Source organism: Enoplosus armatus, chromosome 19 (assembly GCF_043641665.1).
Source record: "Enoplosus armatus isolate fEnoArm2 chromosome 19, fEnoArm2.hap1, whole genome shotgun sequence".
Classification (NCBI taxonomy): Eukaryota; Metazoa; Chordata; class Actinopteri; order Centrarchiformes; family Enoplosidae; genus Enoplosus; species Enoplosus armatus.
In genome coordinates this window covers 5,055,709-5,080,000 of record NC_092198.1, presented here as the reverse complement: position 1 = coordinate 5,080,000, position 24,292 = coordinate 5,055,709, and the positions used below count along the sequence as shown (strand labels likewise).

General features: G+C 43.1%; 1 protein-coding gene across 1 annotated transcript in view; it reads left to right on the top strand.

The window, feature by feature from the left end:
• disp1 (dispatched homolog 1 (Drosophila)) overlaps positions 1-21,434 on the top strand; it is a 24,936-nt gene extending 3,502 nt beyond the window's left edge. Inside the window, exons 2-9 of the mRNA XM_070926006.1 lie at positions 12,702-12,731; positions 13,454-13,577; positions 14,078-14,205; positions 16,106-16,200; positions 16,611-16,708; positions 16,821-18,410; positions 18,598-18,861; positions 19,021-21,434. Of these exons, the coding sequence (XP_070782107.1) occupies positions 12,702-12,731; positions 13,454-13,577; positions 14,078-14,205; positions 16,106-16,200; positions 16,611-16,708; positions 16,821-18,410; positions 18,598-18,861; positions 19,021-20,856 (4,165 nt within the window). The 3' untranslated portion in view covers positions 20,857-21,434. The remainder of the gene's footprint in view (positions 1-12,701; positions 12,732-13,453; positions 13,578-14,077; positions 14,206-16,105; positions 16,201-16,610; positions 16,709-16,820; positions 18,411-18,597; positions 18,862-19,020) is intronic.
• Positions 21,435-24,292: the final 2,858 nt, after the last annotated feature.

The window sequence follows — 24,292 nt, the reverse complement described above, 5'->3', positions numbered from 1 at the left end:
GACATTGTGCCAATGAATGTGTGTTATGTTGGGTTTTTTTTCTGTTTTACACGTGGGTATGTGTGTACAGAAGTGCTTTTTAAATTGTGGTATCCTTAACTGAACGAGAATGTTAGTTTTCTGTCCGTCTCTGTGTTTGAAGACTTTTTCGAAGACAACCAGTCACTGCCATTGAGCAAACCCCTCCGAGCATACAGTCCAAAAGTGTTAATCAGGAGTCAAGACACATAGCTACAGTTCCAAGGATTTACTTGGGGGGCTTTAAGTGCACACTTTTGGTAGATGCCGTATCAGGAGGAATAAGTATGTGTAGCTTCAGGGCGCCTGATGTTCAGCTAACCTGCTCCTATCCACGCCGATGATCCTGCAACAGCCACCAAACAGCTCACTGACACTCAACCATCCGGGGTCACATAGCGTTTTTAACCTCACACTCACGCTCTCCTCGAGCTAAATGTTCCTGCCCTCTTTGCAGATGCCTCTTGTTGTTTATGGCAACCACAAGTTTGGTTTAGATTCATGCCTTGTCAGATAGACTTCCTCGTCTCTCACTCCCTCCGACGCCGTCTCAGGAAAGGTCAGCTTTTATTATCTCCAGCAAGTTTGAATTTTGGAGTATTTGTAGGCGCCAGGTGGTTTGGTTGCTATGACACATGGGGGAAAACTGTATGAAAACATAACAAGTCCAAAGTGCACTGCAGTTCATCATGTGTAATTTAGCAACTTTTTTATCAGTTGGATGGGTCTGAACATTTTTGGTGGACCTTATATGTCTGCACAGTGTCGAACTCTGAGCTTCATGAGCAGTGCATTGCCTTTGCTCTCATTTATTTTCTCTGATTTAGTTCCAGATTTTACATCGTCTTTTATTCTTTCTTTTTCTCTTGCCTTCTTTCTTTCTGTTTTACCTCCTTTCTTTTGTCTCCCTCCATCTCTTCGCTCTCTGTCAGACAGCTGCAAGCCTCAACCAGCAAGGGTTTGTCTGAAAGTGATCTGTGCGCTCTGTATTTCAGGGTGTCAGCTTGACGAGGCTTTGCGCATTATCAAGAATAACAACTGTTTTGTGGGGCCTTTGGGTCGGGCTTGTTGGCTGGTTTCTCAATCGTCTGGCCCAAATAAGGCCTACTGATGCTTTTTGTTGCTTCTCCTCAGAACAACATTTCCACTGTAGAGTGATGTGATGTCTTGATACCTACTGTAAAAACTGAGGGTCAGCCTATATATATATATATATATATATATATATATATTGTATATATACAGGGTTTGTTAGGAAAAATCAGTTAGTCCATTATTGAGTCTTCAGGTTTTTTATCCTAATTTAAAACATTTCTGAAACAAAGGAACTGCATTGGAAATACTGGGAATTAGTGTTTTTTAAAGATGACTTGAAGACTAAATGACCTGATGGTACAAAACTCATACTTTACTCTCCAAAAAGGAGAAGAAAAACCTCCGTGATCTTTAACACCTGTGATGATGTGGAGCGAGCAGGAGCACACAAATTTTACACAATGCTTATTATGACAGATGAACACACAAATACACAGACTTGGTTAAGGGCGACACTGTGTGTGAAGCTGGTAAATGTTTTCCACCTAATCTCAATATCTTTGAGAAATGCAGTACACACACACACACACACACACACACACACACACACACACACACACAAAGCCACACACCTACACATCTATTTTGAAGCCCCTCAGGCAGTGAAAGTTTGCTTGTTGAACAGTGTTTTCACCTCATGCATACCTCTACACAGGACTAAAAGAAGCAGGTCAAAAAGAGCTTTTCTTTCCTTGGAGAACCATTTATCACCTGCCTATGACAGCTAAAAATACTTTTACGCTAACATTTTAGGCATTTACCCGAGTGCTTTAGAGCAAATTGTGAGTGCAGCAGTAGAAAAAACTACAATATGTCTGTGACTGCTGAAAGAGAAAGGAAGTGCAAGAAAAGAGAGTAAGAGAATGTTATTATTCTGTTGATAAAAATAAGATTGCAGTATAGGACAAGTGTATGGGGGGTGGGGTGGGTTACTTCTCAAAGAGACACCTCTACTGCTTGTAAAACTGTGATAAGGGACCTCCAGGCCCCTTTACCTTCACAGTTAATTTGCAACAAGAGAAACCAGCAATCTGCGCCTTTTAAAAGCCTGCAGGCTTCCTTTTTTTCTGTTGTTTCTAGCTTCTTTATACACAGAACACATATGTTAATAGCCCAAGTTACATGTTGTTAAACTCAACTGAAATGAGAAGATTGCATCTGAAAAAATAGCGTGTTCGTATGCATATGTATATTTTGTGGCTCCTGGGGCTCGTCTGAGGGCTCTGTGATGGATGGTGGATTTGCTGACACCCTGCATTTCTAATCCTCTCTGTACTGTGGGAGCAAGGTTAGCCCTGGATGACTGTGTGATGTATGCTGACATTTTCAATACAAAACCAAGACATACAGTACATGCGTGATTTTGCTGGTGTTTGGTTGTTTTTGTTGGGGGAAGGCTAGGTGATTTTAACACATCATCCTCTGGTAAGTAATTTTAATGCTATCCAGAACACATATAAGCATATTCATAGACATTTGGAAAAAGCCATTTATTTGGGTAGTTTGCAAATTTCTGTCCAAATAATTGATACAACAAATAAATAAATATATATATATATGTGTATTGTATCCAAAAATATATGAATATTAATGGTAATGCTATTAAATGTAAAAGAAAAAACACTCCCTGTTATTATTCAATGCATACCAGGAGTTTTCAAACTAGATTTTTTTACAAGACATTTTATATTGTGCAATCTTTACATCCATTATTTGCTAGCTTTGCAGTCCTCTTCTTCCCTGCCTTTGCTGACATAATGCTACATTCCTTGACACCTTACTACTGCCATTTTTTAACAAGTGGAGAAGAGTGAACCTGTCGTGTGTCGTGCTGATGCGCACTCGTAGGCATGCATGTGATCCAAACAAAACAAGGACCCGCTCGTAAAAATATTGCTCCATAGCGCTGCTAGTGGTCAAAGATTCCACAGGGTACCTTTAACCTCGAGGTTTTGCGTGGTGAGAGGAAATGGGGCTGGCTCTGTTAGTGGCTATGCGATGTGATGTCAGGTCAGGTGACGCAGCCAGCTGTTGGTGAAGATGTTAGTTCTGTAAATGCTAAACTTTTCAGCCTGCTGTGAGTGCTACCTGAGCCACGTCAAGAGAGCACACATTTCTGCCCTTCTGTCTTTTAGGCTGTCCCTCTTTACCGAACTATTCTCCTGTTGTTCCCTCTTGTTGTTTTTCCCCACTGAAAGAGTTCTCTGCCTTCAGCTTTCCTCTTCTTCACCTTACTCTTGTTTCCCTGCTTTCTTTCTTTCTTGCAGCCATTTTCATTTTTCCCTGTACCCCCCTCAGTCTTATGGTATAGTTCCTGAGTATGAAGCAAAGCCCATAAAGATAGCTATCCCACATCAAAGGCCCTTGCTGTCCCATAAAGCGGGATCAAAGCCTGATGTGAGCACGACGTTGTCATAACTTCTCATAAGCTGGCTGAGCAGCTAGCCAGGCCTCAGCTGGATAAAGATGGCTTGCTGCTGCTGGCTGGTTAAGATTATCATAGCACTTTGAAAGGGATAAACTACTACATGTGTCCAGAATGTGGCAAAATATATTTGGGCTTGTAGGGCTTTATTTTCTTTGATCAGTTTGGGGTGTACTTTACAGACTAGCTAAATAAATGTGTCTAGTGACTAGTTGTACTAAGCTGTAATTAGTGGACATTATTACCGATATCAGTTATTTGTTGATTTATAACACAAACATTGCATTCTCAGGCTGTATGCACAAAATAAAACACTGGGCATGCCGCAAGAAGCTCCAAGACGGAACCAAAGTCTTTTAGTGGATGCCCTAAATAACATTGGAGTTCTGAAAAACAGAGCTCATGTCTGCCTTTAAGAAAAGGCGAAACTCAGTAAACTTTTCCAAAACAGGAGATGTTTGTCGTTGTGGCTGCAGCAGGCTTAAAGATAAAATGAGCAGTGGCAATTTAAAAAAAGAAAGAAAAAGGACTGGGCGAACAAGCCTTTACTCTTCTTCCAATTGAACTGACCAAAAACATCGTCACCAGACTGAAATAACCTGACCAGCTCTACCACATGTCAATCAATTAGCGAGCGAAACAACAACACAGTGGATAACAAATACATGCATAATGTTGGATTTTTTTTCTACCTTGCTGTAAAAGTCACCAGTTTCCAACACCCCATGTTTTGTTTAATACCACAGAAGACCTAGGAAACCAGCAAATATTCACATTTGAGAAGGTGGAACTACTTCTCATATGTGTTGCTGCATGTTTGAGCCCATGTTAGACTGACCAGCCTTTAAAACACAGTGGGGGGGGGGGTTGATTACAGGCCCGCAGGACGCTGAAAGTGGTCCGAAGTGAAATATTGCTTTGAAAGGAAAATTAAGTTTAGCTCAAGTTCACTTAAAAATAGATTGACTTGTTTTAAATTAACATGGCTTAAATTAACATGATTTCACAGCAAAGAACCTTGTAGATTAATATTTTTCACAGCATATTAATTTGTTAATAGAACTTAACATTTTGTTTGGAGTGAATTGATGTGCCTTCTTAATGTAATATAGAGTACATGCATGGATGGATGTATGTAATAGGTTTTATTTGTTCATTCACGTGAATGTTTGTTTGATGATAACAGAACCAGGCAAGGATAAGATAAACCACTTTCTACTTTTTTCTGTGCTTCTGTTTCCTCTCCTGCACTTTGTGAACCTCTGCTTGGAATTTTCCAGACCCCTCCACCCCCAGCTCTCTCCCTTCCTATCTCATATACACACCCACTCTCTGAGGGAGTAGGGAGGACAGGTTTTGACTCAGCCATCATCATTAAGGCTCCTGGCCTCAGGGTCTCTACTGAGGCCAGGTTTCCTAAAATCATCTTGGTCAGAAATAGCATCTAATATCATCTTTGTTCCATTTCCTGTTAATGAGATACAGTTGATCTTCTTTTTCTAAAGTACGGGTGATAAATGAGGCCGGAGCAACTGTCAGCTCCACCTGGTGTCTTTATATCACCAGGCTATCACCCAAAAATAAACTTACCAGATAAAGGCTGAAGAAAAGAGTGCTGAAGAAAAGCAAAGAGAACAAATGGTGACCCAGCAGCTCTCATGTCCTCAGACAGTCAGACACAAAACGACGACAACAAAAGCAGAGAGGGAAATAGATTGGTGTGGCGCGATGAGGTAATAATGGAGTTTGGAAAGTGGTGCAGAGTGAAAAATGAACCTTCTACAAAAAAAACCCGTGACATCGCTTTTTTCTTTCTCCACCTTTTCTACTAATGGATGAGATCAGCAACAGGTGAAAGCGACAGGTAGTTTCTGAGTCAACACCAGATCACATGAGGAATCTGGTATAGGTGGGATCTTATGGCAGTCCATAAGTATTAGTGTATGTTCCTTATTTTGGCTCCAGTATACTGGATTACAAAGGGAAAAAAGGGCTTCATTTCCTTGTCTTTTAATTCATGTTTACCTGCTAGCTCCCCAACAGCGCGACCAGTAGCTAAACTGTCTCTGAAATGAGAAATGTTGCCTTTGCCTAGACTTGCATCCTTCTCTTTTACACTCGGTTTACACAAACCTTTTTGTTAGATGATAGCTAAGTGACTCATCTTGTTTTAATAAGGTGCGTTGGCTTCAAAAGGGGGAATTCACTGTGCAGGAGCACCTCCCAAGTTTCTCCTCGTGGTCTAACATAAATGTGCTTTGTGTTTGGAGAGGTGGGGTTCTGTTTCGGGTTGAGCCAAATGTCTCTGTGTGCTGTAGTCCATGTAGTTCTTTGGTTTTCTCTCACAGTGACCATGTTTGATCCTGATTCCTGCTCCACGAGTTCTTTCTTAACAAGCAGTATGAACAGATGCCTGCGGGAGGAAATTGAAGGATCTTTGGTCCAGCAGCAGGTGAAAACCATTGGTTCCACCTCTGGAGGTCCTCTAGGAAATCCTGCTGTTCTCACTGGCCACACACACCCACTTAAAGTTGGCTCGCTTACAGTTGCACTCAACCATGCGGTGTAAGGTTGGCAGGTTAAGAAGGATTTCTGGATTCAGATTTTCTGGCCCGGTACATTCATTCATCTGGAACGGAGATTCCTGCTGCCACTCCCCACCAGTTCTAGACTGTATTTCACCTTGTAGTAGCAAATCGTACCAATCACATAAATGGCCGCAGCTTTAATAGTATAGGATCCTAAATGGGTTTTTTTTTTCTTACCCTGGACCATTAAAACAGACTGATCTTGTTATGTGAGGATGTGGACGGCTCCGGGTGTGTGAGCTTAAAGTCGTAAAGATGAGGCGAGGAGCAGCCATAATAAAGACGTCATGCTGAGTGACAGCTTGTGACTATTGGCTACAGTGCTGAAATCCTGGAATTTGTGCACGCCCGTATTTCACCTCCAAGAATTCAGGGGACTGGCAGGTGCAGCCAGAAAAGGCCATGCTCACCAGTGGAGAGACATGACAGCACTTTTCACGGCTTCATATAATATATAATATATATAATATATAATATAGATAGGTATGAGGCTGAAACAATTAAGTATTTTTTTAAGCCAAACATTCCCTAGTTTGAGCTTCTAATTTGTGAGATAAATTGAATATCTTTAGGTTTTGAACTTTTTATCAGACAAAGCAAGACATTTCATGACGTCACCCTGAGCTTTAGTAAATAGTGATGGGTTTTTTTTAGTTTTTTTTTTTTACTATTTTCTGACTTTTTATAGATCAAACAATTAATAGATTAATCGCAAAAACAATCTCCTGTTTAATAAATAATAAAAATATCTATTAGTTGCAAATGAGAAGTGAGTGCGACAGATATAATATACAAAATTAAAAACTAGATATTAATATGTGAGCTGTTGTTTACTTCATTTTCCAAACTGCAAAGATGCACCAGTGTCTTTGAGGGGAAGGTGTTTCAGGTAGTCCTTTTCAGGTGCTGTTTGGTATCTCTGACCTACAAACAAGTTGCATGTTCGAGAAGCATTTAGTTGTTTTCTACACAGCATGTAGAGGACATTCTTATCTCACCCAATTATACATTTAAAAGTAATGAAAATGGACAGGTGCTGGAAAACCTGCAGTAGTGAAATTCCTTAAAAATTCGTCACAGTTACAGATGTTTTTTTTTTTTTTTAAGTTTTCTGGCCTTTACTAACAAGATGCTGATGAATGTGGCAGGTTTGTTCACTCTACCAGCATGGTGTATAGTTGAATAGTTAAAAAGTGTCTGCCTTGATACCCACAGTAAATCATATTTCCATAGATGACAAATTCATACCACTATGCATTTTAATATGAAAACATGCGTATGCTTCGTCATCATAAAAACATCCTGACATGGCTGATGAAAAATGTACCCACATTCATACATGATGCCACATGCACAATTACACAAAGATGTAAGGAAACGCCTGATAGAAAGTCCACTATGTAGCAGGTCCTACACTCATGTTGCTGTGAGATGTCCCATGTCTCCGGCTCTCTGGTCTCCCCCCTGTGATAATGAGAGGAGAGTGTCCCCAGCTGACCTCCATTTAAACTCTGTGTTTAAACAGCACAGGCCTGTTCCAGTGTTTATTGGAGGCCTGTTAGAAACACGATGCCCTGTGAATCACACTGTTTCTGCTGAAGTTAATGTACCTTAGAACAGAAATTATATTTGAAGATTTCGTCTTTTGTTAACTCCTAGCTGCCACATTTTTGAGGTGACAGCGGTCTAGAGAAGTGTATTGAAGAAAATATTGAGAACATTTGGATACACAGAGTGTCTTATGTATTGAGTTATAGACATAAAAGTGTTTACACTGCTGGAGTTTATTACTTCTTTCCAGAAATACTGCTCCACTAATTTCATCCTAATTCATTTTCAGGCCTTTTTGTTAGACAAAATCCATTTGTCACATGCTACTTAAAAGGCCCTATCTAAACTTTATTGTCTGCATATGAATATAGGCAAACTTAAACAGTTCTTTCTCAAACATTAGAATTGTTTATTGAACCGTTTCTACTTCACGATCCGTTAACACTGATGCAGTTTTATTTCCTTCCCCCTATTGTGCTATTTGATATTTACAGTCTTGTTAATGTCATCCTAGCATACACTTAGGCTCACTTTAGGGGGTTGTTAATATCCCTCTCAGTATTCTGCTTTAGCCATAAGAGTCTTTGTATAAACATACACACACAGACCTACTTATCAGGCACAGTGCAGTGTTTTTCTGCCTAACTAGTCTCATGATGTCATTTGGATGGGGAGCTCTGGTCGCCTGGGCCTATTTCATGGCTAGGTTGAGCCTCTAATTGTGTGCGGCGTTCCAGCGAAGCACTAATCAGGGCGAGGCGGGCCCAGTCGCCTGACGGTTGACACTAATTGCTCTTGCTCCAACTTGAAGGCCTTGTTCATGAAATATTTACCCGCTCGTCTGTTGACAGTTAACCCCCCCTGCGCCTCTGAACCCTCACCCTCAACTCCCTCCGGCACACGTACACACTCCTGTACAATAACGCACACATACAGACACTCATGGGGCAAATATGGTCACAGTTACTCACATCACAAAAATATCCACCTCAAATATTTTACGTTCCCTGGTGTAAGTAATTCAAAAGAAAGGTTCTCAATATCACATGTAATGTCTTCTTTTGTGTGTGTGTGTGTTCAATTTCAAACAACTTCCAAAAGACCTTGGAAAATACCTAAAACTTGGGATAAATTTTCACATGTTTTAAGAAAAATATGAAATTTAAAAGGAGCAATGAGACAGAATGAATTAAGGTGGACATTTTCTGCACATAAGTGATGTGTCTGATCTACAAATAATATACCATAGTATACACACATACAGTTTCTTTAACCAAACACACATCTCTCACTGATACGCTTCATCACATACACTGTATGAGATAGGTTATCTTTTGTCACTAAAGGCCTCGGTATGCTCGTCAGATCACCGTACAGCACCTGAAAGCCCCTCGCCACACACCTTTCCAACATTGGAATTGGAAACTATTTTTGTAGCTTTCAGAAAACGGCAATTCGATAATCATGCCCACTTCACGCATTGTTCGGCCAGAGTACACCACAAGTGCAATGCTATGAATGGCTTTGAGGAGAGGCTTTCCAAAAGTTTCCGCCATTATTCCCATTTCTGTGATTCACTGTGTCAACAGGCTGCAGCCATCCAGAAAAGTTACAAACACTTGTGTCTTTAGATGTGGTCAGACAACACTTCGTACACATGAGGTAATTTCTCAAAGTAATACTCTAAGCTCTAAATCAGCCATCGCTGTACATCTCTCACAGTGCAATCTGGGACCACCATTTTGGATCACCGCCCAAGAATTTGACCACATTTCTCTCGTGATCGTCGACTTTCATCCGAGACAGCCCAAAACTGCACAGTGTGTAGCGCCTGTAAGCAGACCCACACATATACACAGCTTACTCTGACACAGACTCAGTCCCCCAACTGCTTCTCTGTTTCTCTCCTCTGTCAGCACAGTGCTGAGTGAGCGGCTGGCGGTCTGTGTTTACCTTATTAATTAGCCCAGTGATCCAGAAACACTCTCCCCCTGGTAAATACAATAACACTGAAAGGTTACTCGGGGCCAGGGGAGAGGGAACGAAAATAAGAGAGAGGGCAGAAGCCAGGGAAAGAGAGAGAGAGAGAGTTTGCTTTAGAGGCGTCATGAGTAGAATTGATCAGAAAGTCAGGGAGGAAACCCGACACGGTGGGTTGTCATCCTGCAGAATTTAGTCTCTGTGATCATCAGTCAACACTATATCTCTGTTGCTAACCGCCAAACACCCCACCACCCTCTATGGCGTTTTCTTTACCTTCTTCAAATATTTTCACGTGCGTAAGGTCTGACGGTGTTATACCCTCTTCTGTCTTTGTTTTATGGACTACAGACAAATTGAGCCCAAAAGGACAAAGGTTGTTCTCGACTTGTTAAATCTTGAGTTCATCGCCGAAAACCTCTACGAAAAGGACACCTGAGTTTTATGAAAACGGGATAAATTATTGCTGTTGACTTGATGGATTCTTGATCCATCTCATCTTTGTCGTTTAAAAATTCTAAGGCCAATTGGCCAGCTCAGGTATGCTATGCATCTTTCCAATTGGCTGAAATGGATTCATAGAGCGCTGCAGACCAAAATTCAAAACAGACTTTCAGTAGACAAATAGATATGCCTGAAAGCGCTTTTATGAATTCATTCCAAGTATTTCCAATAACTCTTCTCCTCCATTTTGGGCCATATCTGTGTCCTGAGGTCTGCAGTTCAAGGCCATACATGGAAAGCCAAGAGTCGGAGCGCAGTGAAAAGAATTACATTGGCAATTCAGAATTTTCCCTTGGCTACTAGTTCAAAGAAAGGCAGGAAAAATGTGTTTTTCATTAGACATTGTTGATTTAAACCAGGTTAAAGGTCACTTTATAAGTTGAAGGGAAAGTCCACCTTGCGGAAGAAGTCAGTAATATTCTAATCAAGAATAATTCAATATTGTACTGTACTGAACTGTAACATTCTCTTATACGTCACATGTGTCTCCAGAATAGCAAAAACACTTCCCTGTCTGTCTCTGTGTGCACTTGTATTTGGAGACCGTGCTTTAAATCTGTGCCACTTGACATCTGGCTGTCATATTAATGTGTCCGGTGAAACTTTAAAAGGGATTTACAGCCTTCCCTACAACCCACCCACCCCCCCGTGGAGTAAAATTCCTCGCCAATTCATTTGCTCTTCCCATTACCACTAATTATAACATTCCGCAGATTTAAAAAAAACAAAACAAAAAAAAAACATCAACAGCCTCTTTGGCCCCTCTGGTCAGATTGCTTAAATCACAGCACTAATGTCCTGAGTGCTAATAACCTGATTGGCTGCCACAGAGGTTGACCTCAGATCTTACTTCCTGTTCCTCTGTGCCATTTTGGGGGTAAATTAAGGCCACTTCTTGTACAGTGGGGACGTGAATACAATCTGTGATGCACTGAGAAATGTACTTGGCTTTTAGTTAGGGCTATTGAAGCAGACCATTTATCTACACAAATCTCTGGCAGAGTTTATCCAAAAATGTCTGTCTCATCCAAGGAGTGGCCCTTCTGCTCTCTCTGCCCTTCGTCTGGAAGGTTATTAATGTCGTCGACTCTACTCTACTCTGTCCTCTACCTTGTCACCTTTAATACCTCCCCACCACCTGTATTGAGCATCAATGGCTTTCCACCATGAAATATCATATCAATGATCTCATAAAAGTCCATCAACTTAATATACATGTTAGTGCAGGTAGTCTTCTTTTCAGGGGATGTGGACAATCTCTGCTATAAAACGCTAGGGTGTATTATTAGTAGCTAGACCCAAATCTGAATCAGTTGCCCTTCATTTGGCCATGTTATGCCAAAAGAAGTATCCTTAAACAAGGCACTAATACCCCATTTACTCCTAGCATTAAAAGGCGAACTGTATCTGGATACGTTATCTGGATAAACACCTGCCAGGTGTAAATGTATGCAGAACGCATTGGAATCTCAATGCAATTGGATCAGCCAGACCACATTTGATTGGGATCGGATGTAAGGTCACATAACTCCACCCGTTCCTGCCGACTAAGACAGCCCCTTCCTCGGCCTCCCTTGACCTGGCACAAGTGTGATAACCAGACTATACCCAAATACCAGGTGTAAATGGAAAGACATTGAGCGCTCTCATAGTTCTCATATCCACCCCGACTCCTTTAGCCTATATCATTTATCTCCCGCAGCTCCTGCTGTGATCAGGTGGCTGTATCTGATTCTCCCACTTCCTCCTCTTCCCACCTCTTCCTCTCCACCCGGGAGCAGTGTTTGCTGTTCCCGGCATACCGGACGCTCCCCCACCGCTCCCAGGAGGAGCTGACGAGAAGTCCAGATAGATCCCAAGGAGCAGTGTGTTGGTGTGTGTGTGTGTGTGGAAGAGGAGGAGGCCACATTACAGGATACAATACATAAGAAGTCTCACTAACGTGTGTGTACATGTAACGATAGCTGGTGTGGCCTAGTGTGTATTATAGCTCTTTAGTGATTGATCTGAATAGTTTGAACAGGTTTTGTGAAGTTGTCGTGCATTTCTGATGTAGATTCATGGGTTCAGGTTCAGATCAGATAGAAAAATGTTGTTTGACAGCTATTGGGAACATTTGGGGCTTTACTTGGGTTCAAGCTGACGTCCCCTTCAGATTTGGTTTGGGTTCAGTCAGAAATCCTTCAGGGTCAGTTTATTTCTTGTGTATGTCCTAGGTTGTCTTTGTGTGGCACATGTATATTAGAAACACACATACTCTGTGCTTGTCTGTCACATCTGAAAGGGATGTTTCAAGGAGTATTATATATGATAAGTTCACTGGAAAGTGGTTTTGACAGCCACGTCAGTTTAAATGTTTTCAGTGGTCCAGTACCCAAGGTATGTGCTGCTGCTGCTGCTACTGCTGCTGGAAAAAGAAAAGACAGGATTATGAAGAAAAGATGTCCACTCTCGCTCAAAAGTCTCTGCAAATCTGTTTTTGATTGGCTGTTTGACTTTAAAATGTAAACCTGATTTATCTCCCTCTTTTTGTTTTTCAGCCCTGCAAGGCCCTTTCGATTCCCCAAAAGGTAAGACCTGCCAAAAACGGTTTCTCCTGTGTTGTTGCTCTGGATTGCAAAACTCTCTCCTCCTCCTCCCTTTATTTCTGTCATCCATCCATCACTGCTCCTATGGAGCCGCCATTCCTCAGTAGTGAGTCATGAGAGTTATCGATGGGAGTTGTGCATCTCTTTCTGTACCTGGCCTGTTAACCAGCAGCTTGCATCTCCTCATATCTCCATTACACTGCAGTAAACTCTCAAACCTAATCCAGGAGACTGTTTAATAAAGGATTAAGGCTTTTTCCGGGCTTTCAGAAAGGTTTAGCGACAAAATCACAAGTGTTATGTGTTTTGCATAGGGATGGAGACCCTCAGTAGACACAGAAAGATCTGAGACAGCTACTAACACTGTTTCTAATCCAGCAGCCTTAAGCAAAGCCGAAATGGAGTAGGCCATATCTAAAATTTTCCATTTCCTTCTCATGCCCCCTTTTTTTCCCTCAAATGTAATCATTTTGGACAAGTTCATCCTTTTCTTACCGATTTGAATTACTCATGTGCCAACAGGCTCTCATGGGTTCTATTTGACTCGCTAAATAAGAGGGAATATACAGTGTGTGTATTTAGATTTATAATTGGAGACATAAACTGTATGGAATTAACTGTCGTCGCCAAGAAACACTTGTTGTCACAGTTCCTGTATCGCCACCACTGTGTTCACTAACTTACAGTCTCCTCCTTGTTTCCAGCTACGCCGAGCTGATAGCTGATTGGCCAGTGGTCGTGCTGGGGGTGTGCACAGTGCTCATTGTGGTGTGCGCTCTGGTGGGCATCCTGGTGCCTGACCTGCCTGATTTCTCTGACCCGCTGCTGGTGAGTACAGACCCATGATGCTCTCCGTTCAAGATAAATACCATTAACCCTCCTGCAACACACAGAAACCTGAATACTGAGGATGTGTGGTCTTTGGCGTTAACAAGGAGAACAAAATGGCTTCAGCCCAGAAGTTGTTTAAAAATATGAGTGTACTTATTCAAAGAGAAATCAAATTTTATTAGACAGAGATTTTCCATTGCACATATAAACCAGAGTACCAGCACTTTCACAGTATTCTGTATTAAATATCAGATCAGTTCCATTTGGTTTTCCTTGAGTACTGAGTAGGTGTGCTTCCATTTATGTGTTAGAAGTAATGTTGACAACCCAGCTCACTTTGAAAGTGATCCAGATGCAGATATGTGACTGCCTTCTTAGCTCATACTGGATGTTTGCATCATCTATACCATAACTTTGTATCCGCATCGTGAGGACAGTAACTTGCTTCTTCTATCAAAAGTTGTTTTGCTTATTGTTGCTTTCTTTCTTTCCAAAAGGGTTTTGAGCCACGGGGAACAGCTATTGGCCAGCGACTGGTCACATGGAACAACATGGTGAAGAACACAGGCTACAAAGCCACACTGGCAAACTACCCCTTCAAATATGCTGATGAGCAGGCCAAAAAGTAACTACGCACACATCTCTTTCACTGTCCACACATGCTAGTTTCCTACATTCTTTTTGTCAACATTGAAGATGCACTTTTTTGGAGAGTCCAGGACAGCACAAAATTATTTGTAGCACTTGCGTTTTGTTCCAATTTTGTAGTAACTTCACCCACAAAGGACTACCGTTGATGTAGCTAGCTTTTTGTAGAGCTTTTTTCCTCAATAACAGGGCAACAAATCAACAGCACTACAAACAAAAGCTAAATATTAGCGTATGGCGGCTAAAATGCAGCCTCACAATACCAGCCCACAATTTCAGCCCTCTCATTGAGGCGTCGAGGGAGAGCCGGGGTTGGAGACTGAGGTAGAAATGGGGGGGCGAGGAGTTGAAGGATACTGTTGACAGACATGCTGAAAAGCCTGAATCCCCTTCTGAAAGAAAAGGGGAGCAAAGTAGAGCTCTATCTATCCACAAGGTCATCTGCTGTGATCTGTCAGTGGGAGTCTGTTCACTAATCAAGACCAGCTCTCTCTGTCTCGATCTCTGACTGTTCACTCTTCAGGCGTTTGTGCTGTTTATGCAAATCACTGCTCATACAGTATCTGATTTGGTTTTAAAGCAGAAACGGTATTGATGCCAACATATTTGCCTTAGTTCAGACTGAATTTAGGCACCTCCCAAACCTATCAATTAAGTCACCTATTTGGCTCTGATGAATGACATTGACGCTGCATGTTGACCCTTTGAATCAGATTTTGGATCCATGATGCATGTGGTTAAGATTATAGTTTCTAAAAATTGCAGCGCCCCTCTGCTGATTAGAAAATGGATCCTTTCAGCTCTAGCATGTATCTTCCTCTGTGTCTCCATCTCTCTGTCTCCTGCTGCGTCTGTGGCTGTCTTTGTCTTCCTTTCTGTCTCGCTCCACGTGTCTGTCTGCAGATGTAATTGTCTACTTATGTGCGCACGGTGTACGAGAGGCCGCCGCTGCTGTCAGCAGGCTTCCCTGCCTCATCCCCTCCGTCTGTCAACCCCTCAGTATCTCTCTGACAGCCACCTGATTACTCTGCCTTCCTGTTTCTAACGGAGGATTTAGCCCCCCCCCCCCCAAAAAACAAAAAACCCACATACACACAGAAAGAAGGCCTGTCTGAACCATAATCCTCGTTCGCTCATAGTAGCAATGTAGGCACTATAGTACTCAAAAGCACAGCTGCAGCATCATTCTTGCAAAAAAAAAAAAAAAACACACAATACATACATATATGCCAAAGACTTGTCTGCACGTTGCCCCCCTTCAGGTCCCCTGTTCAATCAGAGCCACTATTATGATTATTATAATAATGACGCCAGTATAGTACTGTAGTGAGTCATTCTGATTTTGGGTGGGGGGGCAGCAATTATGGCTGCTTATTTCATTACGAGGCATCAGATCTGCTTCCTTCATTTTGTCATCACGCTGACTTGGACAAAGCAACATCTCTGTCCACCGTTTGGTGATTTATAAAATCATACAAACAGACTGTCTTCTTTTCTTCCTTCTCGGATTGGATTGATTAGCATTGGTACCGTTTCCTTCTCCAGGGGCACAGTGTTGTTGTATCTCCAGCCCTTTAAAAAAAACATTCTTACAAATGATGATAATGATTTGTGTCATTTTTCTGCCAACAACCTTATAAAGTGCTGTAAAACTAAAGGAACAAAATAAACACAGTATAAAGCAAAGATTTTCTGGCAAAGGTTTTAATAGTCAGAGCTCATTAAAGACTCATTAAGAAGCAGGATCAGACTCTTAGCAAACAGTGTCTGCTCGATGATTTGAATATGCCATTAAACTGAAGATTGTGAATTGCCATCTTTTTTTAAGTTGCCATTGTGGCTGATTAAATGAAACATACTATTTTATTGTTTTGTAGCCACCAAGAGCCCAGGTGGCCTGAGGACCACTTTGACAGAGACAAACGGCAAGCAGAGTGGGACTTCAGCAAAGAGTTCTTCTGTGATGTTCCAGGTAAGATCTTGAATACAGAAAGAGAGAATACTGAAATGACACCGTTCCAGCTTAGTCCAGATGATGAAGAATAACAACAAGCTCTCTGAAATAAATAAGTCCCACACTACCCTCAAAGGATCTTGGGCAAACTCGGATTTAATTTATTTAATAAGGAGGTATTTTGAGTGGAATTAAAATAAAAATTCATCAGAAAAGAGATTGGTTTATTTAAAAATACACTGTTTACCCAAATAAGCAGAAGGTAGCACTGCATATCTTTTGCATAGCCTTGGTAAGAGCTTTTTTCAGCCACAAGATCTTCTTCAGTCAGATGGTAGAATTGTCTTTCTGTCATATTTCCTAAGTTTTATTAATCCAGGAAAAGATGGTTTTCCCATTTGAGTAATAAAACTATTTCCTTTATGCAGGTGACAGTTACTCTAGACTGGTGTTCACATCAGCTGAGGGGAAGAACCTGTGGAGCATTCAGGCCATCAAATCCATGTGCAATCTGGACAACTCAAGGGTACGTATATAGAACAGCACAATCCTCTGCCATGGTCAAGACTGGTATTGATATCAGGCTTGGCTATTGTGTCTTTTTTATATGTGCATTTATTATTTGTCTCTGTTTCCAGGTGCGTTCCCATCGCGACTACTGGAGTCTTTGTCAGCGCACCAATGACGCCTCCTGTTGCCCCAGCTGGACACTTGGCAATTACATTGCCGTCCTCACCAACAGGTCGTCCTGCCAGAAGATCACAGAGCGTGATGTATCACACACGCTCAAGATCCTGCGCTCGTGTGCCAAGTACTACCACAATGGCACGCTGGGACCCGACTGCTGGGACATGGCCCTGCGACGGAAAGACCAGCTGAAGTGCGCCAGTGTTCCCCGGAAGTGTACCAAGTACAACGCCGTCTACCAAATCCTTCACTTCCTGGTGGACAAAGACTTCCTCAGTCCCAAGAGCCTGGAGTATCCTCCACCTGTGCTCAAATACAGCATGCTCTTCTCCCCCACAGAGAAAGGAGAGTCCATGATGAACATTTACGTAGACAATTTTGAGAACTGGAACTCTTCAGACGGCATCACAACAATCACGGGGATCGAGTTTGGCATCAAACACGACCTCTTTCAGGACTACCTCCTCACGGACACGGTGTATCCCGCCATAGCCATAGTGATCGTCCTTCTGGTCATGTGTGTGTACACGCGCTCAGTTTTCATCACTCTAATGACAATAATAGCCATCATCAGCTCACTGATTGTGTCTTACTTTCTTTACCGAATGGTCTTCAACTTTGAGTTCTTCCCCTTCATGAACCTCACGGCCCTCATCATCCTGGTAGGCATCGGGGCAGATGATGCCTTTGTGCTTTGTGATGTGTGGAACTATACCAAGTTTGATAAGCCACATGCTGAGCTGGCAGAGACAGTCAGTGTGACCCTACAACATGCCGCCCTGTCAATGTTTGTCACCAGCTTCACCACTGCTGCAGCTTTTTATGCCAATTACGTCAGCAACATCACCGCCATACGCTGTTTTGGTGTCTATGCGGGTACTGCCATATTGGTGAACTATATTCTCATGGTGACATGGCTCCCGGCTGTGGTGGTGCTACATGAACGCTACCTGCCTAATGTGTTCCCCTGCTCCAAGCCTCCGCACCAGGAAAGAGGTTACTGCACACGGATGTTCTGGGCAGGTCTTTGTCAGAAGGCTAACAAATGCCTGTTTACGGTGTCTGAGGCATCTAGGATCTTCTTTGAGAAGGTGCTGCCCTGCATCGTCATCAAATTGCGCTACCTATGGCTTTTCTGGTTCCTTGCCATCACAGTGGGCGGGGCCTATGTGGTTTGCGTCAACCCAAAGATGAAGCTCCCGTCTCTGGAGCTGGCGGAGTTTCAGGTTTTCCGATCCTCCCACCCGTTTGAGCGCTACGATGCAGAATACAAGAAACTTTTCATGTTCGAAAGGGTTCATCATGGCGAGGATCTCCACATGCCCATCACCATCATCTGGGGCGTGACACCTGTGGATAATGGGGACCCCCTGAACCCCAAAAACAAGGGAAAGCTGATGCTGGATAACAGCTTCAACATTGCCAGTCCAGCATCGCAGCTGTGGATCCTCAACTTCTGCCAGAAGCTGAGAAATCAGAGCTTTGTCCATCAGTCAGAGGAGCAGGACTTCACCAGCTGCTTCATCGAGACATTCAAACAGGTCAGTACTGCATGTGTACTAAGTATGTACTGAAGTAATGATGTGTATATTAGTAAAACATTGAAGGACATCTTATTGACACTGCCCAAAACAAAGTAAGAAATTGAATGCGACCTAATTTACACCCTAGTTTCTTGAAAAGTATTTGAAAAGTGTTACTGGATAAACAACCCCCTTATTTTAACAGTGGATGGAGAACCAGGACTGTGAGGAGGCTTCTGTCTACCCCTGCTGCAGTCAGTCCACTTTCCCCTACAAGCAAGATGTCTTTGAGTTGTGCATCAAGAGAGCCATCATGGAACTGGATCGGAGTACTAACTACCATCTAGACAGCAAGACCCCAGGACCTCGATTCGACATCAATGACACCATCAGAGCCATAGTGTTAGAGTTTCAGAGTACCTACCTCTTCACACTGGCCTATGAGAAGATGTACCAGTTCTACCGTGAGGTAGGGCCTGTAGTATTTCACATTTCATGTTAAATTGTACACACTGTTCCAGTAGTAGTAAGTAATAAGTTGTACTAACGTACTGTACTAACTTATTTGGTGTCACTTTAAGTTTCTGCTATGATTCTCCTGACATTTATGATTGTGATTCTGTTGTAGGTGGACGTCTGGATCACTGAGGAGTTGCGGTACGCCCCAGCAGGCCTCAGCCACGGCTGGTTCATTAGCAACCTGGAGTTCTACGACCTCCAGGACAGTCTGTCAGATGGCACTCTGGTTGCCATGGCGCTGTCAGTGGCTGTGGCTTTCAGCGTCATGCTCCTGACCACCTGGAACGTCATCATCAGTCTGTACGCCATCCTGTCGATTGCCGGGACCATATTTGTCACAGTCGGCTCCCTGGTGCTTCTGGGCTGGGAGCTGAACGTCTTGGAGTCCGTTACCATTTCTGTTGCAGTGGGGCTGTCTGTGGACTTCGCTGTCCACTACGGCGTGGCCTACCGCCTCGCCCCTGAGCCTGACCGTGAAGGAAAGGTGATTTTCTCCCTCAGCCGCATGGGCTCTGCTATCGCGATGGCGGCACTGACCACCTTTGTTGCTGGGGCCATGATGATGCCCTCGACCGTGTTAGCCTACACCCAACTGGGCACGTTCATGATGCTGATCATGTGCATCAGCTGGGCCTTTGCTACCTTTTTCTTTCAGTGCATGTGTCGCTGCCTGGGACCCCAGGGGACCTGTGGCCAGATCCCCCTGCCCAAAAAGCTGCAGTGTCAGGTGTTCTCTGAGGTCACATCGATGAACCCCTCACCTCAAGGGAAAGGCTCCGGCCTGGGGAAGTACCAGCTGGACAGCAGGGGTGGGGAGGTCGAGCATTATGAGTTAGAGCCGTTGGCATCCAGTCAGAAAACTGAAGATAAACCCAGAGAGGAGCAGGAGGTGTGTGCTCAGCTTTATAATGGAATCCCTCCTCACCACCACACCGCCCCTTATTCACACATCCATTATAAGAGCAAAACTGAGACTGGTAGAACTGGCCCTGAGAATGGGCTTGTATCAGCCCTGAGCACACCATCCAGGTGCCAGTACTCTCAGAACATTAACTGCACATGTGGGGACCCTCCTCCTCCTCCTCCTCACCTGCCTCAGCAGTGGACCCCACACTCCTGTGCTCAGCCTCCCCAGGACTCTTCTTCCTGCCCTCCCACCCCTCAGCTCTTCGCCCTCTCAGGAAACACCCCGAGCAAACAAAATGCAGCCCTGTTACCTACAAACCTGGACCCAGTCTACACACACATGGAGTGCCGTATGCACTATGTCCACTGTCCCCCTGCCCATTTCCACCACTGCTCCCAGGGAAGAGTAGTGGCCCCCAGGCAAGGACCTGCCCACAGCTGCCATCTCAGGAAGTACTGTGTCCACACTGCAAGCCTGCAGGCTGGTTCAGCCAGAGAACAGAGATCCACAACCACAGCTTTGAACCAGGACACAGGCCCAGCACCTGGTTCAGAGCCTGTGGGACACGAGGATGATCATAGACATGAGATGAGGCCCTCAAGCCCTGACAGTAGCCCAAACATCAGTGCCCCAGCCCCGACACAACCTCAGACTCGATGCCCATCCCCCTCACCGGGCTCACCACATACAACCAGTCATGAAAGACAGAAGGCAAGGGACAGTGACCATTGTTGTGGTGATAACCATGTGTCCACCACAACCACAGATACAACAACGCAAATGGATGCTTGTTGTAAAACCCCTGGCAACCAGGAGAAGCTCGAAAGTGTTCCCATCACACGGGCGGAAAGTGTCAAAAAGTGCAAGCGGACCTCCAAAAGACAGCGGGCGTCCTCCGCCTCTCCAAAGAAGCTCTACTGTTTTAACAGGACGTTGAAAGTGAAGTGCAATTCAGCTTCAGAGTTTAACGTCCCAAAAACTGAAACCAGCGTGCCTCTTGCAATAAACACTAACCCCTCTTCGGAAAGCTTATGTTAATGATAAATTGATATTTTAATGAAAGCTCAATCCAGAACAAATAGCAAATGTCCAAAAAAGGAATGACACATACAATGTCTCTGTGCAATCAAACAAGGTTTGTGATGTGATGTTTGTTGACCAAGTGCCTCAGTGTGTTTCATAAAACAGCACGGACCCATTAAGTATATTCTGTTTACATGTTTCTTTTTGTACTCACCAGGTCTTCACGTACCAGATTTTTATGGGGAAACCCGCACTATTGTTAAAGCTATATCATTATGGGAAATGAATGGTCTCTTTTCACAGACACCTCCATGAAATTCTGCTAACTTAAGTGTTAAATATACTCATACAGCAGCCATTTGCACCGACATGAAATCGTACAGTATCTATATTGTGATATTGTGTGTTATGATCAATATATGTTGTCAAATATGATCACCATCAACCGTAACAAACGTGCCACATTTTACAAGCTGATAAAAAGTCATTGCCTGACACTATTTGTATTTGTGGGAGCTAGTTTTAAATTCTCAGTGTGCTCTTGTGTTCAAGTCGCCACATGCCTCAGATAAAAGATGTACTGTATGATTAAAATGTCCTTTTTTTTTTAAATCACTATCGTCCTGCTGTCTCCTATTGTCTGCTCGTCTCATTTTTTGTATACACACACACTTGCACCATAAAATTCGATGAGGGTCTGTTGCAGGAAGACAGTAGGTCTTAAATCATAACAGCGTACACCTGTTTCATTGTCTCATATGGCGCCTTCAGTGCTATCTGTTACATCTGGCCTGAGGTCAATGACTGGATTTAAACTGGGCTGGGCTCACCTGCTCTTTATTCTTTACACAAGAATATTAATCATATTTTATTACTGATTGCGACACAGATCTCATCTTCTCAAAGCTACAAGTCAGCCTACTGCATTTCTACTCAGGAATCATTTTAGGAACCGGGTTAATAGATGGGTAAAAAAAAAAACCTTTGTGTTGTGTGCTGCATTGCATCAACTGAAAGAAGTGCTCTAAACTTTTAGATCTGCTGAGGCAGACAGTTAATTACAGGGAGACAACACTCTGGCACAAAGCACTAAGCAAGCAGCCCAGCAGCCATCAGCAGTGGTTTTGCTTGTCTAACAAATATATATTTTGAATGAGTTACTGTTTTGTAAAATTTCCAGAGCAACATTGGAACAAAATCTGCTGACTGTTTTCTCTTTTAAACAGGACCTATTTGTGACTGCAGTTTGCATACTATTGTGAGAATATTAAAGGAGCACAGAGGATTTTCACATTCACTGTTAAAGCAGCTATAATCAATATGTTTACAATAAAAATTGATTAAATGATTTATGTGAAAGGAGTTGCTTGTAGGGATGAAGATGATTATCGCCCAACTCTGCAGTTCCCCTCAGCTGAACGGAGCTTTATAGCGTCTTTGTTGTTTTGGTTTTCGGGCCCCCACTTAGCTGTTTTGGTTTACTCTCACCGCTGTTATAGCAACATTTTGGCAGGCCGCAAGCTGTTTTCAGCAGAAGGGCTCTAATTGACGCACTGTACGGTATGTGCTCAGAACCAAATGACAGAAAATTAGCATCTAGCTGGGGAAGAAAGTGTCGCGTTTAGCGGCTAAAGAGCTAGCTGTTTCTCTCAGGAGTTGGTAGAGACCAAAAGGGAGACTTGCATCATTCATCATTCATCGGGTGTCCAGAAACACTACACCAAAGTGTAAGCTAGTATCTGCTATATGTGTAAATAGATAATTGTATGCTAACAAGTGGCTAAAAATCTGCAGGTGCTGCCCAGTATGACCAGTCCTCAACTGTGCAGCTCCACTGGTGCAGTTGGTGGTTAAATAATTTGCTTGGTAGCTGCTTGACGGTGGCTGCTAATGCTCACTTTCTGGCTAATGGAGGTGCACATTTCAAAGCTGGAAGTCAAAGCTGTCCCTCATTGAGCTGTCCGTCTTAACGGGTGACAGACGTTCCCACCTTCCTTCTCTGATCCCTTCAACCCCACTCTCCCCCTTTCTTTCTGCCACTAAATCCATTCTAAGCAAGTGCAGAAAACACCTGTTTCCGCAGAGGTCAGTTGGGAAAAAAGGCAGTTGTCCTCTCCAATCCTCTTTCTGCTCCCTGTCTTTCCTCCAGCGTGGAATGTGGAGGCTGATCTGCTCTCAATAAGGTTAAGTTCCACAGCGGACTGGAGCTGTGTTTTGGGGGACAGGGGAATTCCTACTGAAACACTAAGCTAAAGTTAGTCATCTATTTTTGGCTCTATGATGGTCTTTTTCAAACTTCTTAACTTAAAGTTACTTCAGGGATCCCATATTTCACAGCATTTCTTTTGATGTGGAATTTCAGAGCCAATCCTTTTCTCGCTATCTTCAAGGGCTGCTTTGACATTCCAATTTAGTTTCATCATTGCGTCCCAGACACTTCTCACATTGTGGTTGCTGAGGGGCGCTTCTGTGGAAACATGATTAACTCATCTCAAGGCATTAGTTTCAATGTGAGATGCTACTTTCCACCACAACCAGAAAGTTGGAAAATGGATGGGTGATGCACAAATGCTCCACCAGCTTGAAAACATTTCACTCCAAATGGTGCCAGAGAGAAGGGAGGAAAAGTACCACCATGCTTTTGCTGGTTCTTTCCCCGCATCCCCGTCACACCCCCTTAACCCCAGAGCAAGCTTCCACAAACAAACAAGCCCCATAAAACATTGCGTAAGTAAACCACCCACACTGGGCTCGCTTGATGCTTCAGTGTTGAAGGAAAGATCTTATTTTGGCTCATACAGATCAGTTTGTGTTCCACTCAGCCTCAGATCCCCCATGGCTGCCTTTATTCTCCTCCTCTTCTCAATCACTGCAGTGAAGATGAGTCCACTTCCCTCAGAGGATCCCTCCTCAGGCTTGCGTGAGCAACCCTGTAATTATATTGGCTTAAACAGAGGTCAAATATTAGCTATGGCCATGGGGCAGGGTTTATTACATTTCCCTGCGAGGGAGAATCTCAGAAGCATGTGTGTCTATATTCTGCAGGCCTGAAATAACTGTGAAGAGGCCGCAGAGCTGGAGAGCTTGTTTACAAGGTAAACATTTGCTTCCACTTTTCAAATTAGATTTTGGTGGAGCCGCTGGACTGGTTCAGATTTATGGAAGTGAGACAGGGTTTCCTTCTTTCTCGTTTGATCTGAGGAGGAGCAGAAGTTTATTTTATTCATCTTTTTATGTATGGAGCCTCGAAACTGACAAAAGATAATAAAACACATAAAGTCAAGTCAAAAATATAACTTATAAATAAACAAATAGTAATGTTACTCAAACAAATTAAATGGAATGTAAAACATATGAAGCTTAAAACTTAACTAGAACTAAACTAACTAAACTAAAACCTTATCATTGTGTCAGCTAGCTACCTTTGTTAGTGTTAGCTTTATCTTCTGTT